General features: G+C 34.9%; 2 protein-coding genes across 2 annotated transcripts; both read left to right on the forward strand.

The window, feature by feature from the left end:
* The first annotated feature begins 6,085 nt into the window (after positions 1 to 6,085).
* On the forward strand, positions 6,086 to 10,598 carry LOC130735938 (uncharacterized). Its single transcript, XM_057587806.1, has 2 exons — positions 6,086 to 6,680; positions 10,417 to 10,598. Exons 1-2 carry the CDS (start codon positions 6,086 to 6,088, stop codon positions 10,596 to 10,598), a joined length of 777 nt encoding a protein of 258 aa, XP_057443789.1.
* Positions 10,599 to 19,649: 9,051 nt separating this feature from the next.
* Positions 19,650 to 27,258, forward strand: LOC130737437 (G-box-binding factor 1-like). The gene is made up of 10 exons (XM_057589194.1): positions 19,650 to 19,720; positions 20,637 to 20,718; positions 20,813 to 20,857; positions 20,958 to 21,047; positions 21,153 to 21,257; positions 21,499 to 21,547; positions 21,675 to 21,751; positions 22,211 to 22,288; positions 23,272 to 23,397; positions 26,953 to 27,258. Exons 2-10 carry the CDS (start codon positions 20,659 to 20,661, stop codon positions 27,037 to 27,039), a joined length of 717 nt encoding a protein of 238 aa, XP_057445177.1. The 5' UTR covers positions 19,650 to 19,720; positions 20,637 to 20,658; the 3' UTR covers positions 27,040 to 27,258.
* The last annotated feature ends 583 nt before the right edge of the window (positions 27,259 to 27,841 follow it).

Consider the following 27,841-nt stretch of genomic DNA (forward strand, 5'->3'; position numbering starts at 1 on the left):
CTCCTTACAACAAGTTTAGAGGACTTCTCCTTAAAACAATCTTTCTCAATATTATTTTCATCTACAATTGTCTCTTCTAGAAAGAGTGATGGTAGATACAATTAAGTTCATGAATCATAAAGTATTAAAGATGATATTTGACTCTATATGTATACTTTATGTTCTAATACATGAGAAAGTAAGTGAACCATTTGACTTTTAGGAAATCTTGTCTTCATGTTGAAGCAGACGATGTTGAAGATCATTTCTGATTGATGAGCACTAAGGCTTCTTTTCTATTGAGCATCTAGCTTCTTCATTGTGAGCGTGAAGGTTCTTCCTTGGTGAGCACGAAGCTAGTTCTGCAAACCTTCCAATCTTCACTCTATACTCTTGAATCTCTTGTAAAAGAAAGATAGTCGTTGGAGCGTGTTCTTCATAGAGGTGCTAGTTGTTGGATCAAACGGTGCATTGTGTACTTAATTCACATGCGTTGCTGCCATAATACTATTTGATTGTGACCTTTTACCGAAAAAATGTATTTTGTCAGCTTGTAGGTAGCGTAGGTCTAAGCTTCTATCTGTTGGTGTATAGAAATGTGATAGTGACATCATTGTACATCTTGCTCTGATCTTGACTTTGCCAATCTTCTTCAAGAAGCTATTCTGAGCTCTTTTATTATTTGTCTTCAACAATCTTACTTCAGACTTTGCAGCTTTCATCACTTGAAAACCCTTGTTCCACTCAGAAGATCTACTTTGATTGTTTTTCTACTTCTATCGTCTTTCCTTTCTTCAGACGATCATTCTATTTCATTCATTCTTCATGTTGGTCAGTAGGAGTTTAGAGATAAGCTTTGACCAATCACTTGAAGCTTCTTTTCTGGAGATAGATTGTCTTGAAGTGTGTTGCTTGAATGAGTATATGATAATAGGCAAAGACAATGAGCTATATTCCATTTCTCCATTTCTTGTATGAGAGAGAAATATAAAAATTGATATTGTTGTTGTTGTGCTTGTTTCCTTGAGGAACGTGCTTCATAATGTATCACTTGATTTCTTGCACTTGACTTTCTCCTCTAGCTTGTTAGAGATACAACTTCGATTTGAATATGGTGCTCATTCTATGAACATTGCTTCATTCGTTCAGTCATTGAGATAGACGATGAAAGTAGATGTTGAGTGCACTCTTCTCAAACGATATGATTGCTTTGCTTTGCTTCTTCATGAGTTGCTCTGAAGCCTTGATTCTTCTTCACGTAGATGGTCTTGATGCTTTGAATTTATTTGCGTAAACTCTCTTGTAGCTCTGATCATTCTTGTCTTCTCTTGGTCAGACTATGTAGCGTGTTTGACTTTCCTTGCTTGTATTGTCTACCTTTGTTTCTTTGATTTTTCTTCTCTTAGATTGAACGTCTTTTTGCATAGTCTTGTGCTTTGAATATCATACGATGAGGGATGTGAATCATAAGTGTTGTTTTCCTGAAATGTAGTTCATTTGAAATTTTAAACATTACACTTATACTCTTAAAAATTATTATCATTCAAAATATGATGATATATCTAACGTTTGAACTAAACAATTAGTATCGTAATCTTAAGATTTCTCATCTTTCATATCTTTTCTTTTTAATTTGCTTTCTTTATTCTCTTGCTTACAACCACTTGCAACCAATATTTGATTTTCCTAGACATTGAATAAAATTTTGACAGTATGTTTGATTGCAGTTTTAGTTTTCACTTTCTATAACACTTTTTCAAAAGAAAAAAAAAATAGTTTTGAGAAGAGGAAAACAATTTGACTGGCATGTTTTCCAACTTTCGAAAACTGATATCTAAAAATTAAAAACAGAAACTGAAAAGGTAAGTTTGTTTACTTAAATGTTTAAGCTATGATGTTATGATATTTTCCTTTTGTTGTGTAGTGCAACTATTGGATTTTTATCTTTAAGTGATATATTTTCATTTTTCGTTTCAAGCTATTACTCTTTTTACTGTTATTTATTTATAATTAGCACTCAAAATTTTGACTCCATATTTGTTTGACTCAGGAAGAGATTAGACATGGAGTCTCTCAAGTGGCAAGTACAAGATGGATCTTCTTGCTATCTGGATTTTATGATGGATACAGATGGGAACTAGGAAGTTAATCATACATCTAATAGTTGTTCTCACATATCATTGAACAAACAGTATAAAATGTGGTCCATTATTCCCAACTTTCATCACTCTGATCGATTCATATTACTGTGGCCATAATCATACGGTTATGTGCAACTTTAGTTGGGGGAAACCGTCAATGTTTTGCGATTATATAAATTGGTTATTAAGGTTTGGTCTGTTGATATCAACTCTTCTTTCTCTATATTGCTTCCCTGCTCTCTGATATTAAAAATTTTTGCTGAAATTTTTATCAGTGGCTTCTATTTCCCAATATACATATGGTTATGCAGAGAGTGAAATGATGGGCATTTTATTTACTTATGTAAATTATTTTTCCCCTTCTAAGAGTTTTCCCCTCTTCTTTTCTACTAATGTTTGGTGCTAAGAAAGAGAAGCAATTGAATGTAAATTAATGGAAGTGTTTTATGATAGTAAGGATGGATCATTGCTCAGTTTATTTAAGTTGGATTCAATGATTGCAATCAATGTTTCCTTTGAGATTTTTGCTATTTTTAGTTGCAGTGAAATTGAAGCTCTATGAAAAAGATTTTCATGGATTTTGTTGTTATATTTTTTTGTCAGTGTTCTTCTGTTTCGGATTCCTTTGTTTCTCTCTTCATTGGCTTAATATGTATTGTTGCAGGTATGAGGTTATGTTAAAGCATTTTCAACAAGTTTTATTGACTAAGTTTTTTTTTGTACATAAGTTATGAAAAAATGTTCTTCCGCAATAAGAGCTTCTTCAATATCTCTTATATAATTAGCATAAGCCTTGCAGTGCTAGGATGAATCTTTGTTTAAGCTTTTTGATGCCATTGGCTTAGGTAATTCATTATTAGAATTTATATGCCACAATTCTTGGAAAACAATAGTTAGCATTGGGACCCTGCCTGCCTTTGATTGAAACAGAGAGGTTAGTCTTTATTTTCTGTATAAATAATCTAAGATTGAGTTTTTATTAGTCATTTATTATATGTTTCTGGCTTTATCAAGGAAATGATATTTGCAACATGGTTTTAATAACAAGGCAAGGTTTGATGGAATCGCCATGTGATATGAAGTATAACAAGTTTTGTTTAATTTTAGTCATGAGCATACAACTCTCTGGTTTGTTTCATCGGAAGACCTTGCCCCATTGGCAATGGATCAAATTGAAGCAGTTTCAATCAAAGCTTTGACAATACAAGTTGGGATGTCATGAGAAGATGCATTATCAAATCTCATTGCACAATCCATTTGGGGATATGAGCGGATTCCTAGGCCGTGAACGAGCTTCTAGTTTGCAGCAATGTAAAATTTTAACAGTGCGGTTGCAGTTTGCACTAATTAAGTTTTTTTGTAACTTTCTAAAGAAATTTAAGCGTAAATATATAAAAAAGATCGACGTCCTACAAATATAAGAAAGCGGTAATATAATATATATATATATATATATATATATATATATATATTATAATATCATCTATATACTTTAGAAAAGAGGAAGGTTGTGAGCCCCACCTCCATGATTTGGCACTCCAAGAATGGCTCTCACCCACCTCCCCTCTTTACTTGACAAGTGTCACCGTCTTATTGTTTTGGACCAATATAGTATAAGCTCATTTTGATTTCAGTTTTTTTTATGGAGGCCCATTATTCAAAGTCATTCAAGTTTTTGAAACTGAATTTTCATTATGTTTTTAAAACGGATATTTTTTTTGTATAAACCATTTATTAGGAGCAAAATATTCCATTATAGGTTTTTAAAACATTCCTTATTTAAAATCTCCAACAATTTTGCGGTTATGGATTTTTAAAAGAAATGGAGGAATTAATTCAATTAGCTCTATTTTTAACAATTTTTCCGTTTTTTTTTTTAATTTGAAATAAATCAAGCAAAGATCAGAATTTGAAAAAAAATGTATTAATTCAGATTTTTTTTATAAAATATAAAAACCACGAAAATTGGTGTTTAATTAAGGAAAAAAAGTCAGGTCATTCATTAAAAAGGTTTAACTCAAATTGCAAAAAAATAGTGTTAATTTTGCTTAAAAAAAGTCAAGAATTAAAATGGTGTTAATTTTGTTGAGGAAGTCACGGTTGAATTTCATTCAAGCATTAACACCATGTTAATGTTGTTTGCAAAACAAGTCAAACCTAATGAACTTAGTGTTATTTACCATCAAGGTTGCACGGCGATTTTAACATATTAATTAATTTCCTATTTAACTGTATTAAGACCATGTTAATTGTATATCATATTTTCCTATAATAGGAAATTCTGATGAGTAATTCACGTGCAGCCTTCAAATTTGGTCCATATTAATTAATTTTTATACAGAACATTGAGCTGAAATCTCACATATGCAGAATTTGATTCCAAGTTTGTGTAAAACAAAAAATCAACAATATGGGTTCCTAGGAAAAGAGGCCTTTCTCTTGGTCGATTGCAATTTATTGCTTCTGGAATGGGAGAAAATTACTACATGCGGGTTTTATTAACTAGGCAAAAAGATTGTGACAGTTTTAAAAGCATAAGAACTGTTAAGGGTGTTGTTTATCCCACATTCTGCGATGCATGCGAAGCGATGGGATTAATGGAGGATGACCGGGAGTATGTTGATGGAATTTCAATTTTAAGTGAACTTGGTTCCGGATCTCAGCTAAGGAAATTATTTACTAGAATGCTGATGACAAACTTGATTTCCAGGCCACAAGAAGTTTGGAGAAAGTCTTGGACTCTTTTAAGTGATGGGATTTTATATGACAGAAGAAAAACACTCAACATTCCAGGTATTTCATCAAATTAATTTTTTGGACACAATTAGTAATATTTACTTTTTTCTCCCTTATGAATTAGTATGCGTTTATTTTTTCACATGTATAATTGTCCATGGCTATTACTATTTATTTCTATATGTTAATTGAACGCAACAGTATTTACCGTATTTTAGAAAGTACGCCACAACCTAAGAGATTGGACAGCTACTATATCATAATTATATACCATATCTATTTTCTAATTTTTATAGAGATATTTTGTTCTTATACTCAAATTAACTTATAATTAGTTTTCCCAATAGAAAAAAACAAAGATTCACCTACAAATCTCACTGTTATTTGTTGCAGGTTAAAAAAAAATCAGAAAAAATCTATATCAGAGCTTCTATTGTCTAAATAAATGTGTCAAGTTTTTTTTTTAAGTTTTATACCTGAGTATCACGTTAAAAATAATACAATTTTTTTAAAAATATTCCAAATTTGACATTATCAAAATATGGCGAGTCTTATTAGAAGAAAAAATTTAAGTTGTGTAAATGCATTTTCTTTCTCAAAATGGAAAAATTAAAACTCAATATTTCTCATTTAATTTAATTTTCTTATTTAATTTATTTTCCTTATTTCATTTAATTTCCTTCAGATCTTCGTATAGAGGATGAAGAATTACAGAACTTATGTATGATTGAGATTGAAAAAATATTGCAAGGCAATGAAAGGTCACTCAAGGAATTTCCATGTTTACCATACCCTAAATTTTCAGAAATTCATAATTTTGAAGATAGATTCGTTGCAGATGAGTTGAATTATAATAGGGCTGAAATGGTAAAGATTCATGATGAATTGGTCAGTTCTCTTACTTTAGAGCAAGAGATTTTTTATAAGAATGTTTTGGACGATGTTTTGTCTGATAACAGTTGATTCTTTTTTCTATATGGTTTTGGAGGAACTGGAAAAACATTTGTTTGGAATATATTATATGCTGCTTTGCGTTCAAGGGGCCTTATCGTCTTAAATGTCGCATCTAGCGGAATTGCATCGCATTGTTACCTGGAGATAGAACTGCTCATTCAAGGTTTTCTATTCCTATTTCAATAAATGAGATATCAACCTGTAATCTTCGTCAAGGTTCCCCAAAAGATGAATTATTGAAAAAAGCAAGCCTAATTATTTGGGATGAGGCACCTATGTTAAACAAACATTGCTTTGAAGCTTTAGACAGATCTCTAAATGACATTATGAAGACTCAGTCTACCCATGGTTATGACATTCCATTCGGAGGTAAAGTTGTGGTACTGGGAGACGACTTTAGACAAATACTTCCAGTTATTTCCAAAGGAAGCCGTTCTGAAATTGTCGGTTCAGCTATCAATTCTTCATATCTGTGGAAGCATTGCAAGGTAATGAAGTTGACTGTTAATATGAGATTGCAAAATGCTATATCAACTTCTTCAGCAGCAGAAAAAAAAGAGTTTGCAGATTGGTTGCTTCAAGTGGGAGATGGTACAGTTAAAACGATTGATGAGGAAGAAACACTTATTGAGATTCCTCCAGATCTTCTTATTGAACAGTGTAAGGAACCGTTGCTTGAATTAGTTAATTTTGCATATCCGAAACTTGCACATAATTTGCAAAAAAGTTCATTCTTTCAAGAAAGAGCGATCCTTGCACCAACACTTGAAAGTTTAGAGGAAATCAACAACTTTATGTTAGCAATGATTCCTGGTGATGAAACAGAATATTTGAGCTGTGATACTCCATGCAAGTCAGACGAAGATTCAGGTGACAATGCGGAATGATTTATATCTGAATTCTTAAATGATTTCAAATGCTCTGAAATACCAAACCATGCAATTAAATTGAAAGTTGGTGTCCCTATCATGCTCATTCGAAACATAAACCAAGCTGCAGGGTTGTGTAATGGCACTCGAATGATAGTCAACGCATTGACTAAATATATAATTGTTGCTACTGTTTTAAATGGAAACAAGATGGGTGAAACAACATTTATTCCAAGGATGAGCTTAACTCCATCTAATTCTGATATTCCATTCAAATTCCAGCGCAGACAATTCTCTGTTACTTTATGTTTTGTGATGACTATAAATAAAAGTCAGGGACAACCTTTATCTCATGTTGGACTGTATTTGCCAAGGCCTGTCTTTACTCACGGGCAGCTATATGTTGCACTTTCTAGAGTTAAATCTAGAAAAATGTTGAAGATGCTCTTCATTGATGACGAAGGAGTTGTATCTAACACTACACGCAACGTAGTGTATCAAGAAGTCTTCGATAATATTTGACATGTAAGTGCTGATTTATCTTACAATTAATTTGAATTTAAATTTTAGAAATAGGAAAACTGATATGGTTATTCTCTTTATTGTTGGCAGCATAAAAATATATCAAGCAACTTGAAATTATACACTGTTTATATTTGTATTGGTTACTGATTATTACACTTATAATTTTTTTTCCTTTCTAGGTTCTATAGCTCAAATATGCTTATTGACAACAAGCTCGATTATGAAGTTTATATCATTAATCATGGACTACAATTTTGAATAAGGGTTCATGTTGCTGTCATTGTTATGTTTATCTTATTTTAATTTCAATGTAATGCATTACTTAAAAAGTTGTTTTTTATTACTATTCAAGTGTTGACATAGTCAGGTATCTACAACCTCATCAAATTAATCTATTTACTGTGCTATATTCATCTACATGTTTGTAACATATGTTCGGTTCCATATCTTTTATACTTATTGAAAAGAGTCTAAACTAAGTTAAAACACATTACTACTGATTCATCTTTACAATAAATTTAATCACCGTGCAACGCACGGGTAAAGAACTATTTATATATATTATATTTACGCATGTTTAAATTATAGGGTAAAATTTCACACGCGACAAAACCATTTCATGTAAAAATTAATAGAAAAAAATCAAAATAATTTCAGGAATTTTATCATAATTTAAAAAATAATAAAAGAGTAAAATATATAAAGTAATAAAAATTAGATAATGAAAATATGTCGAGAATATAAAATATTTAAATTTTGAAATATTGTGTTGCTTGGTTCGGGAAAACAAATAAATCCAAATATATGTATTTTCGTCTTGGTAAGTAAAATCTTTTGTACCTCACATGTGCATAAATGAAGATTTTTACCAAATGGGTGTATGGGTACAAATCACTATAATTGAGTTTCACACTTTATATATTTAAAATATATATATATTATTTTCATTTTTAGTGTCTCAACTTTTTCATAATCAAAGTATTGATTGATATTGCAAATACAATAACAAATTTCACTGTGCAACGCATGGGTAAAAACCCTCTAGTATATCTGGAAATGTCGAAATTATAAGGTCACGTGAAGGGAATTAAAACAATCATGAGAAATTAATCTCCACCGTTATATTTTAATTGAATGGAGGGTAAGGATGAGGAGTAATTCTAAGGAGTTACTCTTGGAGTAAGTTGATCCTTCCTGAAGCAGAAGAGGAGGAGGACTAAATTTAAAAACTTTTTTTTTTTTGAGAACAAAAAGAATGCATTAATATGAAAGAAGCCATGAGAACAAACCTCTCATGTAGATTGTCTAAGGAACAAAAGAAAAAAGACCCAAAAATAATCAATATAGTTCAGAGTCCTAAAAAACCCATGTGCTAATTGGTGAAAAGAGAAGCTAGTGAAAGAGCCTCATTAAAACCTCCAAAGGGGAAAACCCAGTGGGAAAAAACCCAAAGGAGGAAAAAGAGTGCTCAAGCAAAAGCCTTTACCAAAGCAGTTACACGAGCTGGGCACTACAAAAAATACAGACTACCATTGTACATATAGCATTATGCAGCAAAAGAGAACCAGGATCCTAAGATATAGAAAATACAACTCACCCAGGCAAATTTAAATTACATGCTTATGACAAAAGAGCTTCTCACTGGAATAACAATTGAAACCTTCACTTGAAATTTGATAAGCTCACCACACTTGCCTTCCAAGCTAATCCAGCATTGTTTCATTATCTAGAGGATATTGGTCTTACTTAACGTGAGAAAATAAGACCTGCAGACCTCCATGGCTTTCTTAGAATACCAAATATGATTCGTGTTTCACAACAAGAGGATCCACGGTCCAATATCTACCACCACCAGAACTTCCATGAGAAACCAGAACATGCACCTCAGAACAATAGCCCATATATCCATGATCTTACAAAGGATCATCAAAATGCCACAGAATTGAATCACTCTCAACTCCTTTCTTTGCCAAGAAATCTGCCTTGTCATTTGCCTCTCTAAGAATGTGACGAACCTCAAAACAATTTACCTCAGCTAAAAGAACATCAATGTGGTTCAAAGTATTTAACAACTTCCAGGGACGATTATACAGAGAATTCACCCAAGAAACAGCCACCATGGAATCGCTCTCAATAATCACATTTCTAATGAGAAATTGTTGACAAAAGAGTAAGGCATTAAAAAACTTACTCCAAATATTAACACTTGATTTAGTTTTAAAATATCCGCTGAGATTGATAATTAATATATGTCACGTGACCCATCTACCACTTTCTTTCTTCTTCCTCGTTCTTCTTCCAGAATAAATTTTCTTTTTCTCCTTCACCTTTTCCTCTTTCTTTATCAACAGCACCACCATGGGCCGTGGTCCTTGATTTGTTAATTCCAGGTAACCAATTTGTTAAATCCAGAAGGCTTAAATATGTTGGATGCCCCTCTAAAATAAGGCTTCTTTGGTTTAAGCCCCTCTAAAATATTTTTGTGGGAATACACCCCTATTGTGAAAATAATACCCAGCTTTTGGCCCCTGCCGTTTACTTCCGTCAGTTAAGTGCTGAGACAGTTAACAGAAGCTGACGTGGCAAACTAGTTTTGCCATAAATACATCTGACTAAGCAGCCATGATGGAATTCCAGTTTTTTTTTTTTTTTAAATTCCCCCAAATTAAAAACCCTAAACTGTCGATGGTTGAGAAGAAGATTGGAGAAGAAACAAGAGGATCTGGTCGAATGTGAAGAAGAAAGAAGAAGAGCAGGTCGAAAAGCATGAAGAAGGTGAACAATGGCAGCGCAGAGAAGAGGGAAACACCAATTCGTTCCTTGTCATCTTCTTCGTCCTCATCTAGCCTCTCCAACTGTTGCTTGGAATTTTTTATTGCTTGCAATTTAGAAAGGCAGCAATTTAGCATTAACTTTGTTAGCCAAATTTATATGGGATGACAATAGGAACCTGTAAACTTGATGAACAAAAATTTTAAAATTGAACAACACCATTATGCGTGTAGTCCTAATGTCTTTCTTACTTTTACTTTTCTTTTAATATTTGGAGCCTTCATATTTTTATCAAGCTTTCCCCTAAATCTGCAAGCTTTCCCACTTAATTTTCCTAAATTAGTTTAAACCCTGCTATCTGCAATTTCCCCTTTGCTGTAATTTTAATTGATAATTTTTGCATAATGAGCAAAAATGTTACTGCAATACTGCATCATCAGAGGAACTTTTGCAAGATGAAGGGGAGCACTGGAATGCTACAGTGAAAGAGAAGTTTGATGCTGAATTGAAGAAATACAAGGGTGAATTGAAGAAATATGAGGCTAAATTGAAGAAGGTAGAGGCTGAAAGAAACAGAGATAAGGTAGAGGCTAAATACAGAGTGGTTTCTAACGTTAATTAGGGATTGGGTTTTAATTTAGGGGTTAAGTTTTGGGGATTGGGTTTTTAATTTAGGGATTACGGTTGGGGATTTAGTTAGGGTGTTTTTTTATTTTATTTACAAAATATGTAATTCCACCTAGGTTGCCACATCAGCTTCCGTTAACTGACTCAGCACTTAACTGACGGAAGTAAACGGCAGGGGCCAAAAGCTGGGTATTATTTTCACAATAGGGGTGTATTCCCACAAAAATATTTTAGAGGGGCTTAAACCAAAGAAGCCTTATTTTAGAGGGGCCTCCGACATATTTAAGCCAATCCAGAATTTCAAACTTATTTGTTTATTTGTAAATTTTGTAGGAGATAAATTAAAGGTAGTTGTCATAATTTTATAGGACGACAATTGAGGAATTTGTAGTTTGTTTTATGCGAGGCAAAATATATATAAGGCTTAATACATCAGAAGGCCCGTGAAATTGTAAAGGGAATCAAATCCAGGGCCTAGAAATTTTTTGCATCAAATTGGGTCCCTATAAATTTTTTTTTAATTCAATTAAGGCCAAAGTGTGCCAGCCCTCAATTTTATCCCAGTCATCATTTCCACGTGGCTTTTATTATTATTTTTTAATTTAAAAAATAATTAAAAATTATTTTTAATTCCAACTCAATTAAATAATCAGAAAAAAAAAATTTAAAAACTTAAACAAGAAGCCAAACTCTCCTTCCTCCTCCATCACCAAGAACAACAACCAAAAATACCCAAACAATACTCAAGCTCTCCTTCCTCCTCCATCACCAACAACAACAACCAATCTCAAAAAACCCAACTCAAAGCAGCAAAAAAACCCAGAAACGATGAAGATGAGAAGATCGAGCAAACCCGAATGACACACAAAACAAAAATCCCTCCAGTTCCTACAATTTCCTGGCCAAATCATCCATGCGAGCACCCTACTTCCTGCCACCAACTAAGGCACTCTGCAACCAACTACCAACGATCCCTGCAAATCACTTAAATTTCATCTCCCAAATGAAAAACATGAGTAGAGTCATTGCACAATTCACCAAAGAAAAGACCAAAAAATCCTTAGCTACCAAGCCTCACAATCAGTTGCTGGACATGACACCACCTTACGAGGAACTCAAATACCAACAAGGAAAAATAAGCAGCCAAAATTGATTGTTCCAAATGCCAATATACTTATAAATCAACACCCCCTTACTCCGTCATGGACCATGCCTCTGCTCCCTACAGTACACCTTCTCTGGCACTTACAACACACCTCACAAACATTTCTGGGCACGCACCACAACCCAACCCAGCCACACCCACTGCAACCCCCAACCACATCTAGATCGAGTCAACCCAACCCAGATCGAGAGAAGAGGAAGAAAGGTGAGAAGAGGAAGAAACTGGAACATGTGATTTTGATGAGGGCCGAGAGAGATGGGTGAAGTTTGTGGTGGTCAGATCTTTCTTTTGTGATGGAATGAATAGGGTTCAATTAGGGATTTATTATAATTAGATTAGGTTAGATTATTAGATTAGTTTATTAGTTAGATTATTATATTAGGTTATTTATTAAGTTTTTAATTTTTTTTTCTGATTATTTAAAAAAATTAAAAAATAATAATAAAAGTCACGGGGAAATGATGAATGGGATAAAATTGAGAGCTGGCACACTTTGGCCTTAATTGAATTAAAAAAAAAATTCTAGGGACCAAATTTGATGCAAAAAATTTCTAGGCCCTGGATTTGATTCCCTTTACAATTACAGGGGCCTTCTGATATATTAAGCCTATATATAATATACCAGAAATTTTGAAACATTTGATTATCCAATTAAACCACTCCAAGTTCCAATTACCAATTGAACAACCTGCTAAGTCAACAACCTTCCAATTTTTTGCATCGTATTAGAAATTGGGAGGCCTATACTCAACCACAAAAGCTAGCTCAAGAGTTGAGGTTTGCACTACCCTTATAAAGGCTATCTATGCTCTATCTCTAGCCAATGTGGGACTTCTAACACACCCCCTCACGTCCAGGACTGAACAACCTGGAACGTGGGATCAACAACAACGGGTGGCCCAATAATGGGAGGTCTCCACAAAAAGTTTTATCTGATAGAAAAATGAAAATTGGTAGTTACAGAAGGTTCAACAACCTGTATTTATACTACAAAGATGAAGGTGCATACTAACTATCATACTACACACACACTATACTCTTCTCTTCTTTCTGTTATAACAGCCATAACCATTCACTTGTTTAAATGCTGAGCTGGCACTTTGACAGCTGGTTGCTGAGCTGTAAATGAGCTGGATGTGAATGAAGTTTCAGTCTCCTTGTTCTCTTCTTCTATGCCATTCTGGTTGTTTATGAGCCTCCCACAAGCTGGAGCATGATAGATGTCTAACATGCTAAGCTTGCTTAATAAAAAAGTAAAAGGCCCTACTGATAATGCTTTTGTAAAGAAGTCTGCAACTTGAAATTTTGAAGGAATAGATAGCAACTTCATAAGTCCTGCCTCTGACTTTTCCCTGACTATATGACAGTCAATCTCCAAATGTTTAGTCCTCTCATGAAACACAGGATTGGCTGCAATGTGGAGTGCACTCTGATTATCACAGTAGATGACTGAGGATTTCACTGGCTCTATCTTCAAATCCTTAAGTAAGTAAGTGAGCCACTGCAATTCACAAGTAGCCGATGCTAAGGCTCTATACTCAGCTTCTGAAGAAGACTTGGAGACAGTTTGTTGCTTCTTTGACTTCCAACAAACAAGTGACTCTCCAACAAAGAAAAAATATCCAGTCACAGACCTCCTTGTATCCACACAACCACCCCAATCTGCATCACTAAAACCAACTAGCTGAACTGCAGAATTCCTTGGAAAAAATAATCCTTTGCCAGGATTTCCCTTTAAGTACTTAAGAATTCTTTGAGCTGCTGTATAATGTGCCACTGTTGGTCTAGAAAGAAATTGACTAAGTTGCTGAACTGCATATGTAATATCAGGCCTGGTTGTAGTTAAGTAAAGTAACCTCCCCACAAGTCTTCTGTATGAAAAGATATCATCATACAATGGCCCCTCATCTTGAGACAATCTAAGAGATGGATCAAGAGGTGTGCTGACTAGCCTACTGCCCAAGACACCAGAATCAGAGAGCAAATCAAGACAATATTTCCTCTGACATAAAGTAATGCCCTTAGCAGAATGTGCTACTTCAAGACCTAAGAAAAATTTCAGCACTCCCAAATCTTTGATCTTGAAAGCATCATCTAGGACTCTTTTAATCTCTGCAAACTCCAATGAGGAATTACCAGCCAATATAATATCATCCACATATATCAACAGAACAGTGAAAGAATCTCCTTATTTCTTGGTAAATAATGAGTGATCAGAATGAGCCTGTTGGTATCCACAAGAGACCAGGAGACTAGTTAACTTTGCATACCATTGTCTGCTAGCCTGTTTAAGGCCATACAATGACTTGTGTAACTTGCAAACCTTACTAGAATCTGCACAAGTTACTCCTTCTGGAACTTGCATATAAACATCTTCATATAAGTCCCCATGTAAGAAAGCATTGTTGACATCTAATTAATGTAAAAGCCAGCCTTTGATAGAAGCAAGAGCCAAGACCATTCTAACTGTTGTCAGTTTAGCTACTGGGGAAAAAGTGTCAAAATAATCAAGTCCCTCAACTTGAGTGTAGCCTTTAGCCACTAATCTAGCCTTATATCTCTCAACTGACCCATCAGCTTTCCTTTTAATCTTGTACACCCATTTATTGCCAATAGGTACTACATTAGGGGGTAAAGATACTAGACTCCATGTCCCATTTGCTTCTAAAGCTGAAATTTCTAACTTCATAGCTTCAATCCAGCATTTATGATGTGAAGCCTCAGCATAAGTTCTTGGCTCAGACTCAAGAGACAATGACATGGCGTAGTGATGATGAGAAGAGGACAAATTAGAAAAAGACATATAACTAGTAATAGGATACTTACTACCTGAAGATATTGGAGTGGCTGCACAAGAGGAATGACAGATGTAGTCTTTGAGGTGAGGTGGTTGATGTCTAGTTCTTGTGGAGCTTCTTGACTGTGTAGGTACTGAAGCTAAACCTTCTGCAGAATGGGACTGTGAAACATCTGACTGTGAAACATCTGAAGAGGTACCTTGTTCATGAAGCAAATCATCTTCAAATGGTAAAAAACAATGCTTATCCAAATTCTCTGCATTGCCTTCACTGATAGAATCAGCACCCTGAGAAGTTTCAGAAGACATGACTTCCCAAGGAAGGGCCCCTGAGTGTTGATAAGGAAGAACATGATCATAAAACACTACATTTCTGGAAACACTCAAGGACCTACTTATCATGTCCAAAACTACATAGCCTTTAGTCCCACTTTGATAGCCCATGAAAACACATTTCCTAGCTCTTGGATCCAGCTTATGTCTGTTATTTTGCAAAGTAGATACATAGCATAGAGAACCAAAAACTTTCAAGTCTGTTAGCACAATAGTAGGAACTCTATTAATTAAGTACACAGCATGCTGAACTGCATAGTTCCAATATTGTTTTGGTAATTTGGACTGAAACAATAATGCCCTTCCAACATTCAAAATGTCTTGATGTTTCCTTTCTACTCTTCCATTTTGTTGAGGACATTCTACACAGGAGGTTTCATGGACAATTCCTTGAGAAGCATAAAAACTTTGAAGAGTAAATTCAGGTCCATTATCAGTCTTAACAGCTTTAACTACTGCCCCAAATTGTGTTTTAACATGTGCTATGAAATGCTGAACCTTACTTGGGACTTCTGATTTTTGCTTCAACATAATGATCCACAAGTATCTAGTGTTGTCATCTACAACAGTTAAAAAATATCTATGACCATGAATTGTTGTAGTGGAAAAAGGACCCCATATATCAAAGTGTAGTAATTCAAAAGGATGCACAGCTTTATTAGAACTCAAAGAATAGGACAAACATTTTTGCCTAGCCATATGGCATACATCACACACTAAGTCACTGGCTATTGCCTTATTTACATGAATATAAGAGTGAGTCTTAGACATAGCAAGTAACTTGTCTCTAGACAAATGTCCTAATCTGAAATGCCAAATTACAGAACTAGGTATGACTGAAGAACTAGCTGTGCTCACTGTGCTGATCTTTGCATCTGCTTGTGCTAACTTCATTATTGACTGCTCCACTAGACCATCAACCACCAAGTAATAGAGACCTTCCTCTTGTTTAGCCAAACCAATCATCTTCTGGGATTTGATGTCCTGTATCAAGGAGTGTGAGGAGTAGGATAATACAACACAAAACAAATGCTCACATAGCTTAGAAGTAGAAATGATATTGAAGCTAAATTCTGGAACATATAAAACATTCTTCAAGTAGAGCAAGGGTGTAAAAACCACAGTACCAGCTAACTGAGCTCTAACTGTGTTACCATTTGGTAACTGAGCACTCATAGGTTTAATCTTTGAGAAAGAATGGAAAAGATCAAGAGTGGAGCACACATGGACAGTGGCTCCTGAATCCAATATCCATGAATTATAAGCTTTGGATGAAGGAGGATAGTAAGACAAAACAATAGCAGTACCTTTTCCTTTGGAATTAGTACCATCATGAGTCTTATGCTGAGTATGTAATTGATTGACCTGATGTGATCCTTCATGAATCCTCAACTGATTGATGTGAGAAGTATTAGCAGCTTGTACTTCTGAAGTTCCTTGAATCAATGTAAGCAATTTCTGGTACTGTTCTACTGTGAAACTTGGAACTGAAACTGGTGAAGGAACTGCAGTGTGAGTACTAGAACCATTCAAAGCTAGAGAAGATTGTGAAGCATCTGAATTCAGTCTTTCCTCATTATAAGCATGATCGCTAGAATAACTGTCTTCTGATTGAAAATTGTTCACTGCTCCAGCATTATTATTTCTAAAAGAAGGAGGAACACCATAAATCTTGTAACATGAATCAATTGTGTGACCTATTCTGCCACAGTGTGAACAAATTCTATTTCCTTTACCAGATCCTGAATAGTATCCTCTTCCATTGCCAGCAGTATTAGCAGTTGTGGAATTTCTTCCACCATTATATTTATTTCCTTGAGGATAACCTCTACCTCTACCATAACCTTGTCTATTATCTACTGCATTCAACATAGACCTTGCATCACCTACATTCTGACTAGAATTTACAAAAACTGAACCAGATTGTCTTTCTTGTTGTATCACCATAGAAAACACCTCATTCAACGATGGTAAAGGCTTCATAAGCAAGATTTGTGATCTAACAGTAGCAAATTCCTCATTGAGTCCAGTCAAAAAACGAATTATATAGTCTTGATCCTTATAGATCTTAGCATTACCCTGGCATGGACATCTAGCATTACATATGCATATAGGTAGTGGTCTAAAACCATCAATCTCCTCCCATAGAGTTTTCAACTCAGTAAAAAAATCAGTCACAGAAGATGATCCTTGCTTCAAATTTGAGATCTCACTTTGCAACTCAGAAATTCGAATTAAATCTACTTGTGAAAAACGTTCTCTCAATTCATTCCAAATATCAATCACATTTTCAATGTAAACTAGGTTTTGTGCAATTGAAGCAGAAATAGAATTCATAATCCAAGTATGAATAAGATTGTTGCACCTTTCCCACGCAAAATAGAGTGGATGATCCGTTTCTGGAACTGGAATGCTTCCATCGACGAATCGGAATTTGTTCTTCGCGCTCAGAGCTCGCCGCATCGAACGCGTCCATGTCTGAAAATTCGCACTCGTCAGCTTCGGTGTAACAGAGACTGTGGAAGGTCCATCGCCTGGATGAACGAAATATGGACTCAGAGGATCAAGAGAAGGATCCAGAACGCCATTGTTGGATCCAGAAGCTTCAGATTGATTGTTGTTCTTCTTTGCCATTGATCAGAGTAAACGCAGCAGAGCTCTACAAAGAGAGCTCTGATACCATATTAGAAATTGGGAGGCTTATACTCAACCACAAAAGCTAGCTCAAGAGTTGAGGTTTGCACTACCCTTATAAAGGCTATCTATGCTCTATCTCTAGCCAATGTGGGACTTCTAACACATCGCATCCTTCATGCCTTCACGTTGGTTCCCGTACGAACACCGTACAACAAAGATGAACATAAGAAATAAGGATTGGTGGTTGGCAGGAAATCAAAGAAAACCCTAATATATCTGAAAACGTCGAAATTATAAGGTCACGTGAAGGGAATTAAGACAGTCATGAGCAATTAATCTCCACCGTTATATTTTAATTGAATGGAGGGTGAGGATGAGGAGTAATTCTAATGAGTTACTCTTGGAGTAAGTTGATTCTTCCTCTTGTGCAGAGGAAAAATAGAACATGACTTTATCATGTGTATATTACAGTCAACTAAGATTATGAGAGGAAATGAAGTGTATGAAAAATAAAGTGTGAATGTATTATTGTTGAATATTAAATCCTATATATATGAATAATCGATAGAATTATAATAGTTTCTCTTTAATGAGATTTACTCAAATTTTTTAGTGGGAAATAAGAGACTTACTCACTTTAAATAATTCTCAAAATTTATTTTTAATTGAAAAAATATTCACTTTTAAAAACATTCACTTTAGAAACACCTCAGGCTTTAAAAATATTCTCTATACTCATGTAAAAAATAATGCTATAAGGTACGAATTCAACCCATTACAACATGTAAATATTAGTTCTTCATCCAATCAAATCTTGTGTTTGATGGAAAATTTATAGGGTGTGTTTGGTTCCAATTCTCAAATGTGGATTAGAGTCTCAAATATGGATCTCCATCGTTTTGGAGATGTTTGGAACTCATTTTGAGAATTGAATCTATAACAATAACAATTTTTAAACCAATCACAATTGTTCGTTATGTTTTGTCAATTAACAATTTATAACTTTAAGCACGTTTCCAATATAAATATCCGCACATTGTCCCAAAATAATAACTCAAGTGGTAAGAGTTGGGCACATGTGAGTTGAGGATGAGAGTCTTTCCAATGTACCAATAATGAATTGTCCGTACATTTGGATTTTTTTCTCGATGAATTCACATATTTATATGAAAATTAATATTTTTTCTGAAATAAAAATAGAGATAAATAATATTTACTTTTTATAAATAATGTTTTTTTCCATCGGAAAACTACAAACAGATAAAGAAATTAATTAACAGTAACTACAAGAGGATCTCTAACTCCATGGTTGATTCTTCAATTATACATAGAGACAAAGATGGTGAGGATGCCCCTTTTCGAGCTAACCAATCCGCTGGTTTGTTACACTCTTCCAATACTGGTTAGAGAGACCAACCATTACCTGCCAGCTTTCTTCGTCCTCCAAAGCGTGCACCAATTAAATCCCTACAATCTACATTGCATATCACATCCTTATAACCCCGATCCCAGACAACCTACAAACCCTGCAACAGAGCGTATGCTTCTGTCATCAACACATTGCCACCGGCCTGGAATCCATGAAAAACCTGTTAGCCACCATCCCTGCGAGTTTCGAACAAGGCCTCAGAATCCCATGCACCTGTCCTCATATCTGTAGCTTCCATCCACGCATAAATTCACCTTTCCTACCGCGTTGCGGAGCCCAACGTCTCCCCATGGTCACGCTAAATCCTCCTTCATACTTATTGAATTGACGAAGATGCCTCTTCAAATATCATGTTGTTTCTCCATTTCCAAATCCCCACGATAAAGAAAGAAAAAAAAAACTTCTTTTCAAAATAGATTCATATTATCAGTTGATTAAGAAGCATGAGACGATTATTTTGGGCTTTTGGGCAACACCTAGGAAATCTGCACAGAAATTATAAAAAAGATTTGAATCTAAGTAACAAATAATAATCCAATTTTGGCGAGATACGGTAGAAATCTTGTGACAAATTATTAAAAAATATAAAACGGCGTCTGTGACTGTGTGTTTAATTACAAACTAGGGGAGACAGAAGACACAAACTTGGACTAGTGTCTTTCGCGCCACACAGGTTTCTCTCTTCTCTCTCTTCTCTCCCCTTTGTTTTGTTTTGTTTTGTTTCTTCACTTCGCATTCGCTACTCTTTCAGTTCCGGTAAATTTCACGCTTTTCTTCATTCTTCAACTTCTGCATGCTTCGATTGTTTTCGGTTTTCTTCTTATTCTTCTTTATTATTATTCGCCGATTCAAACATGTTCATTAATTTTCGTCCTATCTTATTTGAAAAACGAAAAATTGTGTTCTTTATGTATTCTATCATTTGATTTTTCCCCTTTGTTGTTCATTCCAGTGCATGTGTGGTTCTTTTTTGAAATTCTGACGATGCAAACATTCAGATTCATTCTTTGTGATTTTTTCTTGTTATGAAAAATAATCGATTGGAATTGGCTTCTGATAAGGAAAAAAAAACCCTTTTTTTGGGGTTTACTTGTTATTCGAGGGTTTTGTAATTTGGGGGCAAGGAAGGGAAAACCATTTGTAATTTTGTAAATTGTATCAATTGAATGGAAATAAGTCATTTTGCTTATTAGGCTACATGTATTTATACTATGTTTAATGTTTGGTTTCGCGCCTTCGGAGCTTATAATCGCGTAAAGTTGTCTCGAAGGCAACTATTTAAAGTTCTGGAATGCGCGATTTCCTGTTTATATTTTTCCAAACATGCACTTAATCTCCAATGTTTCTTAGAAGTATGAATCTAGCAAACTTAATCAGCCATTGTCTGGTTATGCTGATGTGGGTGTGTTTGGCGTTGGCCAAGTAATTGATGAACTTCTGGTGCAGCTTTCAATCTAGTCTTCCCAATATTCTTTGACAATATGGTCATAGTTGTTTTCCTTCAGTAGGAAAAGTATGGAAATTAAAAGACTATGCTTTTATATTTTTGGTATATCTTTAGCACAACTAAACTAAGTCACATGTCGAAATGAACCCGACTATTTTCATTGCAAGATTCTCTCTATCTTGGTGTTTTGATTTAAGAGCAGTGATTCATTTAAAAATCTACTAGGTTCGCAAGTTTCTTGTGCTTGATGGCGACAGAAGAATCCAATGACATTGGCACACCTTGCAAATCTGTGGTGCCTCAAGATGTGAGTAATATGCTTTGTCTTTTTAACTAACTTTTTCTATATGCAGTCTGGTTATAGCGGATATTATCTAATTTATGTTTCGTTCTAATAACAGGAAACTCAAAACAGACCTTTATTACCTGATTGGACTAGGATGCAGGTGTGAAATTTGAACCAATTTGTATTTGTCTTTGGTCATGCTTAGTTTTGTTTCCCTTACATTTAGATAAAAACTGACTTCCTGCATCTCTTTCACATAGGCATATTACAACCCTGGATCTACTCAAATTCCCCTTTTAAATCCGCATGCAACTGGCTCTTACTTGTATCACCACATGACACCAAATCAGGTAGTGAATATGCATCTAATTGCATTAGAGCAAATTTTGTAATGAACATGTGAATGACTTTGTACACTTAATGCATACGGTAAACTGCTTTTGCATTTGGTCCAGGATGCTGCTTTGGTTTTTTCGCAAAAAGTACACCAGAATTTTGGTAAGCGCAATCTGGATTCGAAGAATAATTGTGCTGGAAACAGGGATGGAATGTCAATGAAGGTACATTTTGTTTCCTGAATATATCTATCACATATTTTCATATATAAATAAAATGTACGCATTACGGAAAATGGAAGTGAATCACTATATGGTGGGCATTGCACCAACAATGTAGGTTCTAGAAAATTTTTATTTATTTATGTGGCAGAGGAATATAATATTTGATTACCCATATAAAAAAGATCACGATGCTTAAAATTATTGACAAAAAATACTAATTATGTCCTTACTGCTGTTGTAGGATTTTTCTTCAACTATGAACCAACAATTTAATATGGTCCTTGGAAATGGTAAGGTCGTGGGTCTGTGTTTTGGTTATGTCTTATAATCTGGGATTTGAAAAAACGAAGATGCTGGAAAATTATAGGGCAGATCATATAAGTAACAGTAACAATCTTGTATCTTACTATTTTACAGAAAATTCAACTGTATTCAATCATAATTTGGGAACAGGCCTGAACGCATCCAGTATTAGTGCTCAACTCACAAAGCTGGTACTATAAACTTCATCAGTTTTCTTATCATATTTGATAAGCTTTTATTAGTGGCTTAGCTAAAATACTATAACAATAAGTCACTAAGATTATAGTGGAACATATTTGTATATACTTAAGGTTTCGTTGATGTAGTTGTGCTTTGGATTTTAAATTTACAGATTTTAATGCTATTATGCTAGTAATCAACTGCATATTCAATATTGAAATTCATATATTAAGAAAGTAACTAAAAAAAGAAAAAATTATATTGACTAGTTCCTCCCTTTTATGTCATTGATATACCATCATTTTATCATTAGCGCTCTAGCTAGAGATGTGTGCTGCATTATTATGTGATTCTCTCGTGAATAAATTTGAGAATATAAATCCCTTCTTAAGGCTGTTCAGTTTAATTCTTACCCATTTGGTCATGTCTATTGTCTAATATATCTTACTGAGCTGCATTTCTTTTGACAGGAAGCGGATCAAATAAGAAAAGAAAGAAAGAGACAGTCAAATAGGGAATCGGCTAAGAGATCAAGGCTACGGAAGCAGGTATCTACTAGTAAAACGAATTTGCAATATAGCCTGATTTTGTGGATCTTTTCTAACTATTTATCCTCAGAGCTGCTGTTAAACTTAAATATGAAATGTTCTATGAATTCAACGACGATTGATTGAATATAATTAGGTAAAACAAAGTAGCTGGTTGGTTCATTTCCATTTTTTCATCTCATCTATTAGGCCCAATATGATTCTTTAATGTTCATTTTTGAATTTTATATTTTCTTAATAAGAACACACATCTACTCAATCAAGATACGTAGACTATTTTGCAATTTTGCTACCACCCATTTAATAACACAGGACCCGGCCAAGGCTGCACTTTAGTAGTTAAGACATATAGAATGAAAATTATTGAGAACTAAATTCCAAAGTATTAAAGAAACCTTCGTTTTAACTTGCATGGGTATGCTTCAAGGTACTACCTAGGGGCAGCACTATTTTTAAGCTGGTAACGTTTTATTATGTAGTGTATATATGCGACACATTGCTTAAAGTGCATGTGAGATATTCCCTTTCGACTTTTTTACTCAAAATATTAGCAAAGAAAACAATCATCCAGATTGTTCTGCTTGCCTCCTATTCTTGCTATTTTTATGTGTTCTAGAGCATAGTTTACTGAAAGGACACATCAGATCTTAGTGGCCTTCATTGATGATCAGTCCTATAGAACATGCTTATATTTCTAATGTACAAAAATGTATACTAAAACATTCGTCATTATAAGCTTACACTACATTCTCAACCGCCTTTCCATTTTTGCGGAACATGATCATATGAAATTAGCTTGACAAATCATATCTCTGACAACCAGTATGAAAGTTACAAATTTTACTTGTGCTTCTCTATGACTTTTCTTACATTTCTAGTAAATTTGTGATAGTTTCTTTTTGTAAACTGATATACATGGAAAAGTCTTGATGTTCTTCACATTGGTATTTCACCTAATGTTTTCATTATTTCTGTCTGGGCAGCAAGAATGTGACGAGCTATATCAAAACATTGACACTCTTAAGGGCAAAAACAAATCACTTACAGAACAGCTTCGAAGTCTTTCTGAGGAATGTGAGGCGCTTATCAATGAAAATGATTCGATAGAGGTCCATCATCTAAGCCCAACCCCTATTTGTTAAATTATTTATAATTTATTGAACGAAAATACTTTGATTCATACTACTTGTGGTTCTTGTGTTGTTGGGAGGCTAAGAAGAGTCCAAAAGCTTAGGGATTAGCCATCAATAGGCCAATAGAGAAATCCACATTAATAGGCTTAACACCATAAATTAACTTAAAACCATAAGGTAGTGGGTCTGACAAAGTTTTCTCACTTATATGATAGTGTTAGGGATCTAAATTAGAGTCAGTGGGCCTGTGGTGTTTGGGCATGGGTTTGGTTTTATCTGTTTGCTTTTGTTATTTGCTTTGGTATTAAGTTAGGCAGTTAGCTTTTATTTCATGACTTGGGCCTATGTTGGACCAGTGTCATTTTACTTAGTAGGGTTAGTAGGGTTCGTTTATTATAAATAGGACTACTCTCCTTAGATTAGAGCATGATTTGAGTAATAGAATTTGTAACTGGATTTTCCGTCGGAAGGGTTTCACTCTTGGAAAGAAGGTTCTCCTTCTTGTGAATTCATAAGGATTGTTTTCGTATCCCCTATCCCTCTCTCTCTTCTTGCCTATTTTTCAGTTTTAATATACAAAAACACCAAAAATATTCCTATTTCCTCTTCCTTTATCTTATCGGTTGTTAGGATTCTACAATCCTAAGTTCCTAACAGATAGTCACTTATTTTGTTCATTATGAATGTGGGACTTCATAACTCATACTTGAATTTCCAACATCAGTCAACATTACTATGCTCGCGCTCGTGTCGAATTTTCAAGGTTACCAAACAAGGGCTTAGTTTTGACCGTGCCCACAATCTAGGTTTTGAACATACTTTAGCACCAACCATCCTCTTTAAATGCTTGGCCCCACCAAACCATCAACTTTGACATCACTTGTGAACCCAAAAGACAGAAGATACCCATCAATTTGCGAAGACAGAAATCACAATTGTAGACTTGACACCATATGTTGACCCAGAACTTTATGGAATAAGTTTATGGATCTTCTACTCACACGGTCCTATATGAAGCTTCATAACCCAGCATTTAAATTTCTTATATATTATCTTTCTTAATAGAAAAGTTCACAGTTTGGTTAGGTTATTAGTTTTTTTTTTAATAAGCCAATGAATATATTGAAATGAAGTACAAGGGGTACTTCAACCCAATACAAGAGAAAGCTAAGTATAGTACAAAAAAAACAAATCAAAAGTACAATTGAAAAGATAAAAAATTGAAGAGACCCCCTTAAAGAAAAGGCTAAATAAAAGGTGCCTCAATAACACAATTTATAAAGCCTAAATAACACTCCAAGAGGACCAGGCAAGCAGCACACTGAACCCAGCATAGAACACAGAATCTGATCCAAAATAATCCTCCATCATAGATACCGATTATGCCAACAAAACCTCTAATTTAAGAGTGGAAACCAGAACCATAATTCACCAAGCTTGGTATCCTAAACCGGCCAACTCGAGATCACTTCCTCAATGCAGCAAGTTTGAAAAAGATTAGAAAACTAAGTCCAAACTCCAATTGCAAACAGACAACCCTCCACCCCACAATCAGTCAGAATAATGTGCCTTGATATTTCATATCATTTGACCATCCAAAGTAACAGCCAGCTCACAAGAAAAATCAGAAGCACCAATTCAAGATAATAACGCATTCTAGGAATCCAGCAGGCAATGCAATGGCGCTGAGCACCACTCAAAAAAAGATGAGGAAAATCCATGATTTCGTGCAGATAACCAATTCCAGGATCTGATCTGAATCAATTCAATAATTCGATCACCTTCCAACTCAAGGGACCTGAAAATTCTGTCATTCCTACTCCCCCAGAGTCCAAATCACAGCCAACCATACTACCTTCCACAATCTGTTCTGCTTTGCATTAAGACTCGGTAGTTCATGCTGAAGCAAATGAGATTGACAGTTCTTTGGAAGGGCAGTAGAAACACCCACCCAATTATAACAGCAAAGCCATACCTGAAGAGCACGGGGACAAGAAAACAGTAAGTGTTCAGTTGTTTCTTCCATCACATTACAAAACACGCAATTGACAGCAGACCCTACAGAGAGTACATTCCTTTTCAACAAATTAGCCTTGGTTGGAATCCTGTCAAGAATCACTCTCCAAGCCAACGCACAGACCTTCGTCGGAACAAATTTAGACCAGACTTGAACAAATACCTCTTGATCTTCCCTCTCCACCGCGTGCATCAGAAAATTATACGCAGACTTAACAGTGTACGCCCCCCCTCCTGGTTCCGGCGCCCATTTACACAAATCAGCAGCCCCTTGGCGCAATTGACAATCCCGTAAGGCCACCAATAAATCATCCTTCTGACTTAATTCTCTAGTACTTAAATCACGGCGCCAGTGGAACGACCAGCACCAAACACCATGTTGCCAACTGCCCATGTCCCTCACCTTGCTGTTTTTTTGGATAGACAATCTATACAGGTGAGGAAAACGAGACTTTAAGCATGAGTCCCCAACCCACCTCTGCTTCCAGAACATAGTACTGTCACCTTCCCCAATCACCCACTGCCTGAGTCAAACCAGCACTCCTCCATCTCAGAAAAACAAGAATTCCAAAGATCTTGCCACCAGGGAGAAGAGTTGGCAGGTTTACAGACTAGTTTGATCATGAATAAGCCGCCAGCGCCACTTGCCCAAAAGAGCCAAATTAAATTTCTCCACATCCTTGACCCCCAAGCCGCCGCAAGCCTTTGGATGACAGACCTTCTCCCAACCTACCCAGCATGGTTAGGTTATTAGTACTTCATGTTAAGTATTTGCTGTTTTACATTTACTATTAAACTACATTCAATTTTAAATTTGCGGGAGCCTTGCAGAACCGTCATTATGAAAATCATTGATTGTCGATGATTTCCTCCAATCCTGAGCCTGTGATGGGTTTCTGCACTTCGATGCTTACCTTAGTAGGGTGTTTAGAGAGCAAGTGAATTAGAATGATAGTGATAATCATACATGCGGGGTAGATGGTGTTGCACCTGGGCCTTTTGATATAGATAGAAGCAATCAACAACTTATTTTTGAGTAGCTTATCTTAGGTTTCCTTTATCGGAACAATTATTTTGAGCTTGAATGCTATATCTTGATAAGATCTTATCAATTATTTGTCTTGGTGCATATTATGCAGTTAAGTTTGTGAAAAGGCTGAATTTGTTTTGTTCTCATGACGATATCCTCGTTCAGTTTACTAGACAACATTTATATATTCATTAGCTTTTGATGATGGCTTATTAATGCTATGAATATAATTTTTGTGAAAACATTCTGTATTGTTGCTTCATTGAAGCTTACAAACTTTTTAAAAATGATCTATATACTATGCTAATGTATTGACTTTTAAAAATATGCCAATCATAAATATTGTATTTAAGTGTGTGATTAAAAAAGTGTATTATAGCATTTATTTGGAAGTATATTTCAAGTTTTCAGTATCGAATTGTGTTTCATTATGCTTTTCGCCTCCAAGATAGCTAATAAGATTTATGTGATTTGGTGAGGGACAGGAAGAGCTGGTTAAGACGTATGGACCAGAATCAATAGCAGATTTACTGCCCATGAAGCCTGCTGGGGGATGCACAAACAAAAGTTGAAGATAGGAAGCATCTCAAATTATCAGAATACATCTTTTTTTCTTATTAATTAGGGCCAGTTTTGAGGTTTGACCCTGTTTAAGCTGTCCAGATTAAAGAAACTCTGAAAATAGAAGTGAGTGAAAATAGTACAATAATGATGGCTTTCAAATAATAATTTGAAGAATTTACAGTCCATTTTCCAAATAAATCAAATTTCAATATTAAGCGTTGAGGAAATCATAGTGCAAAATTTGGGTTGTCTGTGGGTGAACAAGTCTCTCTACTTCCTTTAGTCTTATCCCAGATTTTCTTTTAAAAGTAAAAAGAACTTCATTAAACTTCAATATAAACATTAGGGGTGTTTACAAGTTGGGTTGGTTCGAGTTTGGAGTAAAGTGAAATATGAAATGATCAAATTTAATTGGATTGATTTCTTTTGGTTTATAAATTTTTCCAGTAAATCCGAATCAATCAGATCTTGATAAAAATATGATGATTTTGGTTGGAGTTATTGGGTTAGTATATAAAAATAACTATTATATTGGTACCTGTGTTTGAGTCGCCGTCTGAGGTGAATCCCTCCCCGGAAAATATTTGGTCTAAAGTCCCCGTGTTTGAAAAACTTTTCGAGCGGGTCCTCGCCGGAGGGCTGAACTCCGGCAAGTGATAATTTGGATCGCTGACTGTGTTAGTTATGCTTACGTGGATTTAAAAAAAAAATTAAAAAATTAAAAAAAATTACATGTCAGATTCATTAATCAAATTAACTACAATTAAACATATTAACAAATCTAACCCTAAATCAATTAACAAAATCAAT

The sequence above is a fragment of the Lotus japonicus genome, chromosome 2 (genome assembly GCF_012489685.1).
Source record: "Lotus japonicus ecotype B-129 chromosome 2, LjGifu_v1.2".
NCBI lineage: Eukaryota > Viridiplantae > Streptophyta > Magnoliopsida > Fabales > Fabaceae > Lotus > Lotus japonicus.

Excerpts from the sequence above, each read along its gene's own strand:
- LOC130735938 (XM_057587806.1), top strand. The coding sequence starts at position 6,086 with ATGTTAAACAAACATTGCTTTGAAGCTTTAGACAGATCTCTAAATGAC. Across the intron at positions 6,681-10,416 it reads CAAGTCAGACGAAGATTCAG|AGGAACTTTTGCAAGATGAA; the intron begins GTGACAATGCGG and ends CTGCATCATCAG.
- LOC130737437 (XM_057589194.1), top strand. The coding sequence starts at position 20,659 with ATGGCGACAGAAGAATCCAATGACATTGGCACACCTTGCAAATCTGTG. Across the intron at positions 20,719-20,812 it reads AATCTGTGGTGCCTCAAGAT|GAAACTCAAAACAGACCTTT; the intron begins GTGAGTAATATG and ends TTCTAATAACAG. Across the intron at positions 20,858-20,957 it reads CTGATTGGACTAGGATGCAG|GCATATTACAACCCTGGATC; the intron begins GTGTGAAATTTG and ends TCTTTCACATAG.